Source organism: Myiozetetes cayanensis, unplaced genomic scaffold (assembly GCF_022539395.1).
Source record: "Myiozetetes cayanensis isolate MyiCay16 unplaced genomic scaffold, myiCay2020 scf4, whole genome shotgun sequence".
NCBI classification, from domain to species: Eukaryota; Metazoa; Chordata; class Aves; order Passeriformes; family Tyrannidae; genus Myiozetetes; species Myiozetetes cayanensis.
This window is the reverse complement of record NW_026087631.1, coordinates 32,444,666-32,460,618: the sequence shown is the minus strand read 5'-3', so window position 1 is coordinate 32,460,618 and position 15,953 is coordinate 32,444,666. Positions and strand designations below refer to the sequence as shown.

At 35.7% G+C, this 15,953-nt stretch overlaps 1 protein-coding gene across 6 annotated transcripts in view; it reads left to right on the top strand.

Annotated features, from left to right (window-relative positions):
• Positions 1-15,953, top strand: part of FBN2 (fibrillin 2) — a 119,073-nt gene that overhangs the window by 76,659 nt on the left and 26,461 nt on the right. For 4 of the 6 annotated variants that reach the window (XM_050329107.1, XM_050329109.1, XM_050329111.1 and 1 more), the window contains 14 exons: positions 480-605; positions 1,635-1,757; positions 3,306-3,428; positions 4,632-4,757; positions 7,120-7,242; positions 7,474-7,596; positions 8,339-8,500; positions 9,536-9,604; positions 10,129-10,254; positions 11,369-11,494; positions 11,967-12,119; positions 13,634-13,702; positions 14,168-14,293; positions 15,668-15,793. In XM_050329107.1, the coding sequence (XP_050185064.1) occupies positions 480-605; positions 1,635-1,757; positions 3,306-3,428; positions 4,632-4,757; positions 7,120-7,242; positions 7,474-7,596; positions 8,339-8,500; positions 9,536-9,604; positions 10,129-10,254; positions 11,369-11,494; positions 11,967-12,119; positions 13,634-13,702; positions 14,168-14,293; positions 15,668-15,793 (1,701 nt within the window). The remainder of the gene's footprint in view (positions 1-479; positions 606-1,634; positions 1,758-3,305; positions 3,429-4,631; positions 4,758-7,119; positions 7,243-7,473; positions 7,597-8,338; positions 8,501-9,535; positions 9,605-10,128; positions 10,255-11,368; positions 11,495-11,966; positions 12,120-13,633; positions 13,703-14,167; positions 14,294-15,667; positions 15,794-15,953) is intronic. The other 2 variants (XM_050329108.1, XM_050329106.1) reach the window with 2 other exon arrangements.

The following is a 15,953-nucleotide window of genomic DNA, read 5'->3' as shown; positions in this document are numbered from 1 at the left end:
AGTCCTTAAAGATGAATCAAATCATACAGTTCCAAAAACATGGCAGTAATTGTATTATAATGTTATGATTCCTCTAGAAAGTCTCTGTTGAGAAGGGACTACTTGAGTGCCCCAGGAGGGCAGTCAGTTTAATTCATTAATTCTTCTTTGGAGGAAAATTATAATGATCAAGACATGTTTAAAGATAATGCTTTTGAGTGATTCTTGAATTTTACTTTATAATCTTTTCATTAACATTCTAAACAAATTTGAAAATACTGTGGTATTTGGACTACACATTTATCCTTAGTAGTTTTTAGGGAATTTAAGGAATACAGAATGGAATAGCTGAAATATATTATGATTAAGATAAATAAATGCCACATGTAGTAGAAGTGCTACTGATATTTTCACCTGAATTAGAAGTATTCCTAAAAGACAAAGTGCGCTGCTATATTACAGTAATGTTCAAATAATAATTAATTTATGTGCACTTACAGATGTAAATGAATGTGATTTGAATTCCAACATCTGTATGTTTGGGGAGTGTGAAAACACTAAAGGTTCCTTAATTTGTCACTGTCAAGTCGGATACTCAGTCAAGAAAGGAAGCACAGGATGCACAGGTAAAGAGATTTCCTTTGTATGTGTCATCGTGTTGCACCTATCTTGGTTGGCTTTCAGATAAAATAAATGCCCAAGTGTTCACACACAAGTGAGAGGTTAGTGTCTGTATGTAACTGTGTATCTAAGTGTTTAAATCCAGTAGCATTTATCTAGAGTTTTAAAGGGAGTGTTCCTCGACCAGTGTCAGTACAAGAGACCCCTCACAATTTTACTTTAAAGGCAAAGCTTTTGTGAGAGATTGTGTGAGCATATGTGTTAGAAAACATAGCTTGCATAGGCACAGCTGCACTGTGTTAGAAGTGTTTTATCAGTACTTATCTGTCACATGTACTTTATGTATGTCAGCTCAAGCTCCACGAAATGACCATGTTAAGTCTAAAAAGAGGACAAAAGGGAAAAATAAAATAAACAAAAAGGTAAAAAAAAAAAAGTGATGTCAAAGGGAAAGTGTATGCCAACCTTCAACCCATACCAGCAAATTTTAAAGAATGGTAGTCACTCATAGTCACTCCAGAAGTTCCTGTGGTAGTTAAGAAGTACCTTATCTTTTGCAAGCTTGGTCCACTGTGTTTTACCCAAAATCAACCTTGTGGGAAAGTTGACAAACTCCTCTTATAATTTGATGTCTAAAAATTTGTTCAATATTTGTTAAAATCTCGGACTAATCATTTTTATACCTGAAACATGCCTGTGCACCCAAAGGTCTCATCCCATTCTTTGGCATATAAAGATCAACATATTTAATATTTCTGGAAAAGAGCTTTAATTTCAAACTGAAAAGCAGTTACAGGAAAGCAAAGTAAATGTCATGTTTACTTACAAGGACAGAAATAAAAAACAGTTGTCACTATTTTTTATTAATATTGAATGCAAACTAACTTGCTTGAATTATTCTGTGCTCTTGAACATTTGTTTCTGAAAGGACTGTAAACCTACACAGTGGAAATAAGCAACATTGTAAAAGGAACAGAATTCGTAATACTCTGATGCTCATGATGCAAATACTAAATACTATTTTGTGTTTGTAGATGTGAACGAGTGTGAAATTGGTGCTCACAACTGTGATATGCATGCTTCATGTGTAAATGTACCAGGAAGTTTTAAATGTAGTTGCAGAGAAGGATGGGTTGGAAATGGCATTAAATGTATTGGTAAGTACTCAGGGAATAAAACTCTTCTCTATCTTTTATTTAGTGGGGTTGTTTTGTTTTGTTTTGTTTTTCCCCTGAAAGCATCTAATCTGACTGTATGATTACTCCATTAGAAACAATGAATGATTCTTCTGTCTGCTATATTCTGTGGATAGATGGGTATGAAAGATTCTTATGTTTCAGGGCATTGTTTTTCTGAGGAAAAAACCCTTATTTTGTTCCAGAAGCTTGATTTTGTAACTATGCATTTTACAAAGTTTACCTACTACTACTAGAATATAGGAAAAAAAAAAAAAAAGAAAACAATCAAAAATTAAATGGACTGTGTTTTGTGATTTCTTCTCAGTAAGATGTTACTTCTGTCACTTAAAATTATTTTCTGGAAAAGTGCTGTAGTATATGTAATTTGTAGGCTCTGATATAAAATATATTGGAACTTTTGGGAACTTCGAGGAGCTTCATTCTACTTTTGCTGGACTGCAAGAGTTGCATATGTACCCTTAGCTTCATATTTTGGTTTGTAAGGCTGTAATAATTACTTATTTTTCAGAACATTTTGATGTCTATGGAAGAGGAGTTTTATTTAAGAATTAGGCTTTATTAATGTACTATGTGAAAGGAAAAGTACCATATTATGAGATTTTAATGCAGGACAGATTTTCTAAGCTTCTCAAGTCTTATCTGAGAAAAGGGGAAGGCCCCCCTGGTCTTTATTATTATCAATTAATTAAAAATGTGTGAGGTTCTATTTTTTTAATACATATTTTTACTTTAAAAGTCCCAAGTGAAGAGGGAAATGTTAAAGAGTTTTTCTGGCAGCATCCTCATAGATAGAACAGCTACTGTGTATAGAGTGTTATTCCAGAAGACCTCTGGAAGACAGGTGGAAAGGGACTGTGATACCCCATAGCACTGGCTAGTGTGACTCAGTCATGGACCCATTATGCCATTCCCATCAAACATGTCCTTGATGGAAAGCAAAGTCTCTTCTTTTTTCTTTCTTTCTTTTTTTTTTTAATTTTTTCTTCTGTCTTTCTTTTTTCTTCTTTTTTTCTTTTTTTTCTTTTTTAATTTTTCTTCTTCTTTCTTCTCTTTTTCTTTTTTCTTTTATTTTTTCCCCCATCCAAGTTAACATCCCAGTGGATTCTCATGGGGTCCCACTGATTTTGCTTTCTTCAATTCCTTGAGGAGACTTTCCAAGTATGTGGCAGATTTTTTCCTCGCTGTATTTCTTTGGTTTATTGGTTTGGTTTTTTTTACTAATTTTGATTCAGGTTGTCTAACAGGACATTAACATTTGCGTAACAAGTTAGATGAATTCCATGTGTTGTTGGAAACTATTTTTCCCAATCCCATGCATTTTAATTTAAAGGAAGAAATATTAAAAGTAAATTGCTATAGATTAACTGTGTATCATCTAGTGAGAACTTTGTGTGTTTACGGAGACAACAACTGTGTTTGTAGTTGGGCTGGTTAGCTTGATAGTTAATTGTAAGCCAGTTAAATATAGTAATTACTCTGTTGCTGCATTTTGACCCTGATGTGCAGACCTCAATGAATGTGCCAATGGGACCCAACAGTGCAGTGTAGATGCTGAGTGTGTGAATACCCCAGGCTCCTACCACTGTGCCTGCGCACAGGGATTCACCGGGGATGGATTTACTTGTTCTGGTAAGAAGCTGTGTGAAAGCTGACTTATCACTGATTGTTTTTGTCTTCTGTGGAACTGCAGGACAGTAAATGTAAAAGTATCTTTTAAGATTAGGATTCTTCCCATCTGCATAAGAAATGCTAACAAAGGCATCTGATTTTCTTTTGATTTCCATGCCAACTGGACACAAAATAGATGCTCACTATTAGAATGAATGTTATTTATCACACAGCGAGTGACTCAAAATTAACTGACATGTTAAAGGATTTTATATTAAATATTAATGACCATGTGTTGGGTTACTGTGGTTTTTAGTGGAGATGAAACACTATCTCTGCTCTCAACTTCTAACATATGCTGTACGTGGTCAGCAAATTTGAAGGTTTGAAGGAATGTGTCCTAATGATAGTAAAGCACCTAGAAACTAATGTGAATTAGCTAGCTATTTCAAAATAAAAATTAATTTACACCTTAAAAAGAAATTCTTCTGATTAGTATTATAAGGGTTTTAGTTTGAGAATAATAATACTAATAAATAATAAGATTTTGTATTTCAAATTTGCACCCATATTTAATTCAGATCTTCTGGTTTGTTTTTTTTTAAATCAGATGTAATCCTAATGGTGACTAATAAAATGAAGAAAACCTTTTTAAATTTTTTGGCATAATCATAAGCATATCTGACAAAATTATGAGTCCTTATGGTAACTGCAATGGTCAATACCCTCCTTTGTTATTCTGCTCTTTTATAGCTCTTTTGAGGCATACTAGAAGAATCTCTGGTAGTGTGCAAGCAGCACTTGTAATGTTCATAATCCTCAAAGACAATTTTCTAAATTGAATATGAAAATAATTTGCTATGTGTGATTCACTTTGCAAAATTTACCTTTAAATATTTTTTATGTCAAAATAACAAAGTTTTGACTTTGCCCGAAGTATTCAACTGATTTGTCAAAGCTAGTAGTACTCAATCTGACAGGCTAGTATTATTAAAAAAAAAATATCTGTTAATGAAAAACAAAGAGTTTTTTGTGGCAAGGTGAAAGGGATAATTTGGAAATTACATGTTTGCTTTTATGCATTCTTTGTATTTATTTCAACAAGTAAATGTTTTGTTTTATAACTCTAATGCTCAACATCACTATTATTTTGATCAGGATATTTTTATGTTTATTCCTGCTGGTGAAACATACCGTTTCAGGGAATTTTTCTGTCTTCCACAGATGTTGATGAGTGTGCAGAAAATGTTGGTCTGTGTGAAAATGGGCAGTGTTTGAATGCCCCTGGTGCCTACAGCTGTGAGTGTGAGATGGGATTCACTCCTGCCTCAGACAGCAAGTCCTGCCAAGGTGAGCTACTGGTAATTCAGGTTTGTTGTCTGAGTTTGGATTGCTGCTCCAAAGCAAAGAACAAGCAGTGCTGGAAGGACCTCAATCTGGAAGCAGAAAAATCAGCATATGCCTCACATAAAAGTAATTTCTTCAAGCAATATGAATTATGCTGAAGGTGGCTTTCATCTTTTTATGAAGTTTTCCTGGTCTTTTTCCAAAAATCCCAGAGTAGGGGTTTGCGTCAGTAATTTTTTATTTCTTTTTAAATTCATTCTCCTCTTTTTGTTACTATTGAATAGTGTGTGGAAAGTCTTGTGTTCATCACTTGTGGTGGGTTTTTTTAGTATGCTTACATAGGAGAGACAAATTGCACTGAGTGTCCTCATTTCAAAATAAATGTTTCCAGGAAAAATAAAGCAGACAAATCACTATATATGACTAATTTATAACAATCCTTAAAATGCACACTGGAGAATTTTTATCATCACCCCTGCACCCTCAATATTGTACCAGGTCATCTGAAAGATGTGAAAGAAATTACTGTTATTCTAGTCCAGTTCAGCTTCTATTCCCTATTGTGTTCTTACACCTTTTTTTGGTTGTTGTTTAATATAAGAAGACTGTATAGTCAATGAAAACTTTTTAGCTGGTGCTTTAAAACTTTGTTTCATATTTAATGGTGGAAACCACATAATATCTTGGGAAATTAAAATTCTTGAAGAGACATGAAAAAACAGATTCCATAATGTAGTCTCTAAGATTCAGTCCATAACACGACACATGTTCTAGCTTTCAGGTGTAGGTGTGTGAATCAGACTTTAGAATAATTTCAGATACTTCTGAAAGATTACCTGCAGCACTGTGTAATCAGATCTGTTAATTGTTACCAAGTGTTGTCAATCTTCTTTACTGAATTTCTTGGTGCAGCTCAGTCATATTAAAGTCATGCCACTGTTATAATAAAAATCTCCTCATAGATCCAAGCTATTCCAGCCAACCAGTGCTTTGAAAAACTTACAATTCTAATTTTTGAGACATTGTGTCACCGAAAACTGAAGAATTTTGGAGACGTGCTTAGTGTATTATTGTGATTCCAATATAAATCAGAAGGTGTTCTGCTGATTCAATTGTGCTGTTGGAGAGCTAAAAGATCTGGGAGCTGATTAATTAAAAGTTACCTTTTTCTTTCTATCATATTTAAGTTGATGTATTAACTTGTCCTACAGTAAGGAGAGTCCTGGGCTGATTTTTATGTTCAAGGGACAAAATCCAAAGCACAAATTTAGGGCAATAATTCTAATACAAAGAATTAATCCACTTTCTTCAGAAGATCCTTGAGAAGTCAGTACATTCACTTCTCAGTCACCTTATTTGGAGGGCATTCCATGGCTGTACTCCAAGGTACTTGTACTCAGTTAATTTCCAGATTAAGTTTACTCAGGACTTTTGGATATTAACTACTCATTCCCCCGTAAAAATGTACCTGTCAAATTCCCCTCAAGAGTTAACCCTTCTCATGTATTCCTGCAAGGAAGCATTATATCAATTCTCAACCTTTGTCTAAGGCAAACCAGCCAAGTTCAACATAGGTATTTTATTCTCTAATCATTTTAATACTCTTTTTGTATATCTTGTGCAATTTTAATTCATCATTCTTGAAAAGAACACTCAGAATTTCAAATGAAGATTTAGCTGTAAAAGGGTATTAATGCTTCCCACTTCCCTGTCTGTGCTAAAAATAAGCCACTAGTACATGCTAGAATTGTATTTGCCTTTTCCACAGCTGCTTTATTCTGGCAACTTTAAAAGTCTTGCAATCAGACTGTACATGCAGGTTTTTTCCCTCTTGTCTTAATTACCTTCAACTCAGAAGTCTTTTATAGTTTGTGCCTAAAACCAGTTGTTGATGACTGAATTCTCTCTTTCTTCTTACTACACTTTCTTTTCCAAAAAGTGGTATTTTAAAAATCTTAGACTGTGAGCTAGGAAATGACTGATGCCTTTGTACGGTGTTACACTTCATTCTGTCTAAGCACATCCTGAAAGGAACTTTACCAGATTTTTGGCTCAGCTTTTGAGTCCCAAGAACTCATTTTTGCTGTATTTACTTCACCCTGGGTAAAATAGAAATAAATAACAAGCAGCTTAATGGAGAATGCACAACAAAGAAAGATTTTGTGTAGTATTCTACCCAAAGCAAAAAATGTCTCTTTTTAAATATTTTACATGTGTCTCCATAACCTTTTAGTAGTATGACACACTGTAATTGTTATTGTTGTTATTATTATTACTAATAGTAATATTAAACTAATAATAATAATAATAATGATAATAATATGGTAATGATATGCACCTTTCTGTTCTTAATATATTCTTTCAGATACTGATGAATGCTCCTTCCAGAATATATGTGTATTTGGTACCTGTAATAATCTGCCAGGAATGTTTCATTGTATCTGTGATGACGGCTATGAACTAGATCGAACAGGGGGAAACTGCACAGGTGTGTTGCTTCTTTTCATAAATATGCCCGCAAAAAGGATGTCTCCTTAAATATGCAGCAGTACAAGGATTATTCTTAAATGGTTGGTGAACTATTAGTGGTTCTTTCCTTCAATTTCAGCTGAAAGTCACTTGCATTTGAAATTTTCTTGCTCGTTTTGTCTTAGAAAGTAAAATTATTCTTCTTTCCTGTCCAGTGAGCAGATTTATGAATGCAACATTCCTATTTTAGATATTGATGAATGTGCTGATCCTATTAATTGTGTCAATGGTCTTTGTGTAAATACTCCTGGGAGGTATGAGTGTAACTGCCCTCCAGACTTCCAGCTGAATCCTACTGGAGTGGGTTGTGTGGGTAAGTAAAAGCTACTTGAAGTATTACTTTGGAAGTCACAACCAAGGTGGCTGGTTTGGTGGGAATAAGGGTAGCGAGATAGAAAAATAATACGTTCATGGTACATATCCTTTTATGTTAGTTGTTCGTCTTATGTTAATTTTTTAGTGATGGAGTTAAAATAATTAACTGATAATTGGTATTTGTAGTTTCTTTAAAATACACATTTTTAAAATTTTTTGAAGCATATATTAAAACCTAAAGTTCTTGGATTTGGTACCCATATTCTGCTAGAGAATCACATTCCAAGATCTGTTGTCTCCTATTGTTCTTAATGGTTTTGAGATCTTATGCTGTAACCTGTGCCTCAAGAAGCAGTCACAATCAGAGTCACCATAGCATAGTCCCAATCAGAATATGGCAATCAAATACTGACAGAAAACTCAAGAAAGATTTCTGATATTTTTCTGGAGTGAAAGACTGGAAAGAGAATACGGGTTATGTTAGAGTATGAATTTGGAAGACATGCAGAAGTTTTTAACTCATCTCTGGGTTCTGAAGAACCTGAAAATGAACCCATTTTCCTTGCTATCTCTAGACATCTGTAACTGTCAGTGTACAGGAGTGTTTTGAGCTTGCCAGTGACTTCAAAAGCACAATGTTATCTGAATTATTCCATCTAGATAGGAAATGTTGAATGCCTGCTGTTCTTTGTCCTGGCTCATTGTATGCAGCTGTTGTCACATATCTATGTTGTACATAGATAACCGTGTTGGCAGTTGTTACCTGAAGTATGGACCAAGAGGGGATGGGAGCCTATCCTGCAACACTGAAATTGGGGTTGGAGTCAGTCGTTCCTCATGCTGCTGCTCCCTGGGAAAGGCTTGGGGAAACCCTTGTGAGACCTGTCCCCCTGTAAACAGCAGTAAGGAAATATTCTCTTGTTCTCCCCCTGTCCTCTTAATTTCAAGGTAGTAACAAGGGATGGAAAAAGTATTTGAAATCTTGTACTGTGTAACTATACTTCTGTCATTGAAGCAACTAATTTGTTTCATAAGAGAGCATTCTGGCACAAAATGACAATCTCCCTGATGCTGTTAAAGGATGATGCTGAGGTGTGGACCTGAGAATCAGAAGACTTGACCTTTAATCTTCTGTGACTGACTTGGTGCCTCTTCTCCCAGTAATAAATCAGTGGTAGCTTTAGAAGGCACTTTCAATTGGACCAGGCTCATATATTTTGGGTAGTTTTGGGCACTTAATTTTTTTTTTACTTTTCTCCTGTAAAAAAAAAAAGATTAAGAAATTTGCAGAGGTGCTTGTGTATCGTAAGAATGCAATGGATTGCATACATCTACTGTGAATTTTTGCTCAGCAACTCCATGCTTGTAGGGAAATAAATTAAGAATGTTTAGGACTCAATGGCTTTAATTTGAAGGCCTGCAGTAGTTCTCAAAGGAGAGTGTTGATAACTTCTATATCTGTGTCTGAGTCAGTCTTGAGTACTTTCAAACTGTTACCCAGTGATAGTTATCAGCTTTGTAGAGCTTTGAAGTTCTTTGAATAAATAATGCAACAGAAATGTCAAGGATGTTGTTCTTAACAGCCTTATAATAGTGTGAATTCCAAGTTTAACACATATCTTTATCAATGGCATACTGACATTTCATATTAAAGAACTTGTCAAAAAAGAAAAGATTTGCCTTTGTAAAGACACAAGGTGGAGAAATCAACATTGTACCTCCTTAAGAGTATCTGAGGTTTGATAATAAAAGAGAGCAGAATCTTATGCTTAATCTCCTAATCTTACCTTGTTTCTCTGTTAAACTAATGCACTTACTTTATTTGCTGTAAATAGGTCAAATAGGAGAAAATCAATGAGTGTAGGAAGGAACTGTTTCTGGTGTTATAATTTTATTCTTTATAAGACTGACGTGTTCTTTGTTATACTTTACTTTAGCAGAATATAATACTCTCTGTCCAGGGGGAGAAGGATTCAGACCAAATCCCATCACTATCATTTTAGAAGGTGAGTTTCTCATAAATGACTGTGATGACTGGTAATTTAAAAAACAAAAAATGTGTCATCTTTGGAGAGATGTGTGCAGAAACTGCATTTTTCAGAAATCACTACATTTAATGCAAAGCAAAAGCCACTGCTAATATGAATTGGACAGCAACATGATAAAAAGTTATACTGTAAAAGAATGTTGAAGAAGTCCAACACCACTTCAGTAGGAAAATAACCTGGTGCATGCCTTTTGTGCTTCCTTACTTAAATTGGACATCAAAATTGGACCCTGAAGGATAGGTCATTTATGAAAATTGTAACTTATCAGTGGAAGGTATAAGTTTCAGGAAATACTCATCAGACAATGAAAACTCTGGTTCCAATAAATGGGCAGGAATGAGGAATTAGATGTCAAAATCAGAAGAAAAAAAATCCATGTGACAAAAATTACTATTTGGTAAAATTTCAGGGAGGTACTTAAATTCTCTTGTTTCTTTTCATTCTGGAATGAAAATATGGTGGGTTTTGTTCTCTGTTTTCAGACATTGATGAGTGTCAGGAGCTGCCAGGTCTTTGCCAAGGCGGAAATTGCATCAATACTTTTGGCAGCTTCCAGTGTGAATGTCCAAAAGGCTACTACCTCCGTGAAGAGACAAGAACCTGTGAAGGTGAAGTCCCTTGAAGCTTCTTTCTCTGTCACCGTGCAGTTATTATGAAAACCTCTAATTTTCAGCCTTAAATCCAGAAGTGGATTTGGTATATGGTAACCCACACCCTTACCTAGAATATTCCCTACAATCATTATCTTTGACACAATTCATATGATTGATACAAAACTTGAAATGCAACATTTGAATATACTAATGTTTCTCTCTGCATGATAGACCTCATCTATGTGTATTCAGTGTACTAAGGTGGTTATTAATGATTTATGGCTTCTCACTTCAACACCTGATATCTCCTCCTAGCTTCACTAGGATACACTCCATATATTTTGGATGTGACAAGGTGTCCTCTTCACATTATTTAAGAGTAGCATTTTAATTTACTCGATGTAAAATAAAGTTAATATTGGTTTTCCTCTCATATTTGAGATTTTTCATAAGTATTGGAGTCAAAAATTGTAAATAGAACCAAAGGTCTCAGGACTCTTTCATGGTTTCTCATGGTTTGGAGTGTTGTAAGTAATTTTCCACTTCTTCGTTCACTTTGTGAGGGAAAAAAAGGCCTTCTTTTTGTAAGTGAACCTGTGAATCCTGAGACTTTGCTAAATTTGGATGAAGAAAACGTACTAAAGTCAGTTTGAAATGGAAATTGTGTGGGCAAAAAAGGTTTACACCCCCATATCTTAAATAAGAAAATCCAAGAATAGAGCAGCAAGATTATGCAGCATTATAAGGAGTATTTAAAACATCTTTTCTCAATGGAGTAATGAACACATTAATAGAACCGAAAAGTGACTAACCCTCCTGTGTGAAGAAGGTGTGAATTTTTTTTTCTTTGTGAAGTCGATGGGCCACAAGGCACTTCAATTTGAGTGGTAAATTCGAGAACTTTGAATTAGAGATCTAAGGCTAGACTAGACATTAACAATGCTGCTCTTCAGCAGCTGATACAGTAGCTGCTTAACCCAAATCAGAGCTCTACTTGCCAAACTGGTCTTCAAATGAAATATTTTTGTTATCTTAGCACTGTTTATCATGGTCATATTTCTCAGAAACACTTACTATGACTCAGACCTCTTTTCTCTTGTTAATGGTAATGTTTTTGCTTGGTCTCTAGATATTGATGAGTGTGTTGCACATCCTGGTGTCTGTGGTCCTGGCACCTGCTACAATACCTTGGGGAACTACACCTGCATTTGCCCACCTGAATATATGCAGGTGAACAGAGGACATAACTGCATGGGTATGCACAATGTCATCTTTAGTAGAACTGTCTGAATATCAAGCTGTTTGGTGGCCAGACTGTGCTCAGATTTCCTTAGATGAGGCCGGTTCTGAAGCTCTTTAACTTTTTTAACTCTCAATTATGATCGGTTAGACAGGAAAGAGATCCCTGTGATTGGCATGCAGCATTCAAGTGCTCTTATTCTGTAAGAAGAACTCGCTGTTCACTAGGTTATTTTCACTAGTCATTTGCAAATGTTAGGGTTTTTCTATATATAAGGATCTCATTAGCATCTGCAGTGTGTTTGTGATTTCCTGGGAGTTTTCTTTTTTCCCCACTGTGTTTTGGTTTTAGACTTACCTGAAATTTGACATATTTTCAGTTTTCAGAAACCAGAGTGAATGAACCTTTCTCTGGTTTGGTGGGGGGTTGATATTTATTTAAGTCACACTGTTGGTTAGTTCACAAGTGATTATTTTCTCACATCTAGATTTGAGGAAAAGCTTTTGCTACAGGAGCTATAATGGAACGTCCTGTGAGAATGAACTGCCCTTCAATGTGACCAAAAGGATGTGTTGCTGCACATACAATATTGGCAAAGCCTGGAACAAACCTTGTGAGCTGTGTCCAACTCCAGGAACAGGTAAATCTAATCCTCCCATTTTGTTACTTTCTTGCTTATTTGCTTTACTAAACACTTACTAAAAGATATATTTGAAAAAATAGCAAAGATACCTAGATAAAACTAAAAAACTCAGGTACCTGTTTAACAGAAACACATGTTATGTCTTTTATTTGTGATGCTGGTGTAAAAAACATATTACTTTCCTTCCAAGTGGTTTATACTGATGACATAAGGGAAACAGCAGGTTACTTAAGAAAGATTTTCCCTCACAAACAGTAAACAGGACTGAAAAGAATAGAAAAGAACCTTCTCCTTTTCTTTCTTAAATAGGAGGAGGGAGAATGAAGGAATATTCCTAGCAGTCAGGAATGGGAGATGGAATTAAGTTAGAGGAAATATATGTTTGCTTTCAAAGAGAGCTCATAAAATTCTTTCCCATAGCTGTTTGTCTCATTCCATAAAATTGTCATCATGTGACAACACGATGAGAAAAATACAGCAGACTACTAGGAGGGATTCATGCAATTAATATTCTTGGGTAGAATAAAGAATTCTCCTTTGAATTGGTAAGACTGAAATTCTCAATTACTTCTGCAGCTTTTAATGATTTGTTAAAACAAAAACGGCTTGTTAATGTGCCAGCTATGGTGTTAACTTATTTCCCAAAATATTTCAATATTGCCTTGTTAGGACTTTTAAATGTCTTTACTGTATTTGCAGACATGGTTGAACCTTTATCACAATGAAAAGAGATGGTGTGAGGGATCAAACACAAATTCTATGTGTAAATGGTCAAATAACTGCACTTATGTTTTATAATGTTGTCATATAATCAGTTGTTCTGAAATCTGGATGGGGGTTACACATCACAGACAGAGGTTGTGATGTACTGACCTTAACCAGTTTGCCAGACTGAGCCCAGTAGCTCATTAAGAGCATTATTCTGCTCTGATGAAAATTCTGTTGTTCCTCTGAGTGAAATTCACATACATTGGCATGTCAGTATCTGTTTGGAGATTTTAGGTAGTAAAGATGGTTTTGGTATTATGCAGATCATAACTATTAACATACAGACTTTGAACAGAAATAATAATTGGGTTTTTTTTATTTTTTAAGCAAAGAACAGTAGAAAAATGCTTCAGTGTTAAGAGGTAACCAAGAATTTACAAAACTCTTTCATGATTTGATAATTTCAGGAGTGCCTGATCTCAGAGAGTCTTTTTCCCATTATGTTACAGATTTTTTTTGTCCAAAAAAATAATGTAGTGAATAGTATATGGGGTTTTGAAATGTTTTTCATTTTTCATCCTCTACCACAATGGTAGACATCTCTATGGCCTTGTAGTGTTAGAATTTCGATTTGCATTGATTTATTGGCAATCTGAATTTTCAACACAAATTGTACAAGAGGCAGTGGCTCTTCTGAAGAGATTTGACTTGAAAGAGCTCTTGAAAAGTTGAGAAGACTACAAGTAATTCTTGGGAGATTTATATATTTACTGAAAATGCATTGTCCTCTTTTTTTGCTCTAGCCGAGTTCAAGAACATATGTGGGAATATTCCTGGCTTCACCTTTGACATTCATACTGGAAAAGCTGTTGGTAAGTTTCACTAAACCAATTTTAAGCAGAAATTATTTTGTATAACACCTGTATAGTGGTAAAATCAACATTTCATATACTAAAATTTTATTTTTGTTGTGGGATTACAATGGTGACATAAATTGTAAGACCAATTTTTGTGTAAAATGTTTCTGGTTTTTTTTATTTCTTCATTTTGTTGTGATATTTTGTTCACCTGTCATCCTAGTTCATGATATCAAATGTAAGATAAAAGGTTTTGGCTTCAAAAATACTGTGGGACTTCCCTGCATATTTCTAACACTTACGCATTTTGGTCCAGTACTTAATGTTGCTCTGTTTTCATCACTTCCTGAACTTTACATAGTTTCTTTTCTCTCATAATGGGCATATGTTTTGTTTTATAACTTGTATACAATTCTTGTAGATTAAAAGGAACTACTTAGCTCAGTTCTAAATGCTAAAACTAACTCATCTGATTTTCAGACATTGATGAATGTAAGGAAATCCCAGGAATCTGTGCAAATGGTGTTTGCATCAATCAGATTGGCAGCTTCCGCTGTGAGTGCCCCACTGGATTCAGCTACAATGACCTGCTCTTGATCTGTGAAGGTGATTTGATGTTATTTTCTACTGAGTCCCCATAAGCAAGTTTATCTTAGGGGGAAGGGGTACATGTACTTCTCATGTTTTTCAAAATCAGAGAGACTGACTGGGAACGTTTTCTGTAGGGCTCAAGGCTATGAATCAGTTGACTGTTTCGTCTTTAATACATATGCTCATGCACTTAATAAATTTATAAAAACTTTCTGTCAGGCAATTCATTGACTCCTAAATAGGTAGTGGGGTGGCCGCGTGGAAGCTCCTGGTGGGAGGCCACGCAAATCATGGGTCATTTATCACCACCACTTGTGACTCGTAGAACGCTTCCATCAGCGCTGCCTCCGTACAATCCTAAACATCCACTGGACAGACTATGTGACCAACACGTCTGTCCTTGAACAGGCAGCAGTCACGAGCATTGAGGCCATGCTGCTGAGAACACAGCTGCGCTGGGCAGGGCACATCTCCAGGATGCAGGACTACCGCCTCCCTAAGATCGTGCTCTATGGGGAACTTGCCACTGGCTGCCACAAGAGAGGAGCCCCGAAGAGGAGATCCAAGGACTGCCTGAAACAATCCCTTAGCCTTGGCCATATTGATCACCACTATTGGTCTACCCTGGCCTCCAATCGGGAGGCCTGGAGGCACACCATCTATAACGCTGCTGCTGCTTTTGAGAACACACGCAGGATCACTCTCGAGGAGAAAAGACAACGCAGAAAGAATTGCGTCTCGTCGATATCACCTGGGGAGTCTTTCTGCTGTGCCTTCTGCAACCAGACTTGTCTATCTCACGTTGACCTTTTTAGCCATCAGCGCGCTTGTAGCAAGCGTGGGTAGAGCCTTTCTCAAATCTTTGTTCACAAAGCCTAGCCATGAATGAATGAATGAATGAAAATAGGTAGTAACTGAATTGATTTGATTTGGTTTGATAGAGAAAATTTAATTCTTGTTCTCAAAACTTCTCCAGGAAAAGTTTCCTTGTGTTTTTTTTCTTTCCATCTTCTCTTGTGCTACAGTTTTAGCGGTAGAGATAAGCTAATAGTAGAACTTTGTATGTCCTGAAGTCAGTAGGAGTTTTGTCATTAATATTCAAGGGTTCTGTGCTAATGTGTACCTTTAAAAAGTGAACAAACTTTTTCAGTTCAAAGGCAAAGAGGGTTTTGGGTTTTTTAATACTAAAACTAATTTCTTTAGGCAGATGTTTAACATTCCATAGCCACTTTCATCTGTACTAAATTGGATTTGTAGCATCCTTCTTCATCCAAAAATGGACGAAAGTGTATTGGTTTATTGTGGACTAAAGATTCATCCCACACAAGGCAGACAGTATAGTCTTCGAGGCAGAGAGTGGTTTCTGATGTCTGAACCTTGGTCTTTCAGATATTGATGAGTGCAGCAATGGAGACAATCTCTGCCAGAGAAATGCGGACTGTATCAACAGCCCTGGGAGTTACCGCTGTGAATGTGCTGCCGGTTTTAAACTTTCACCCAATGGTGCTTGTGTTGGTAAGAAATCAGCTGGATTTTCTCTTCTGTTGTTTGTACCTTGTGATTTCTGCTGTTTTTACTTTATAACCATGTTTCTCTGCAGAAGGGAAGAAAAGACAGGGTAATAATTTTAAAAAACATTCTTCTTGCATTTGTCAAATCCTGACAATATGTTTAA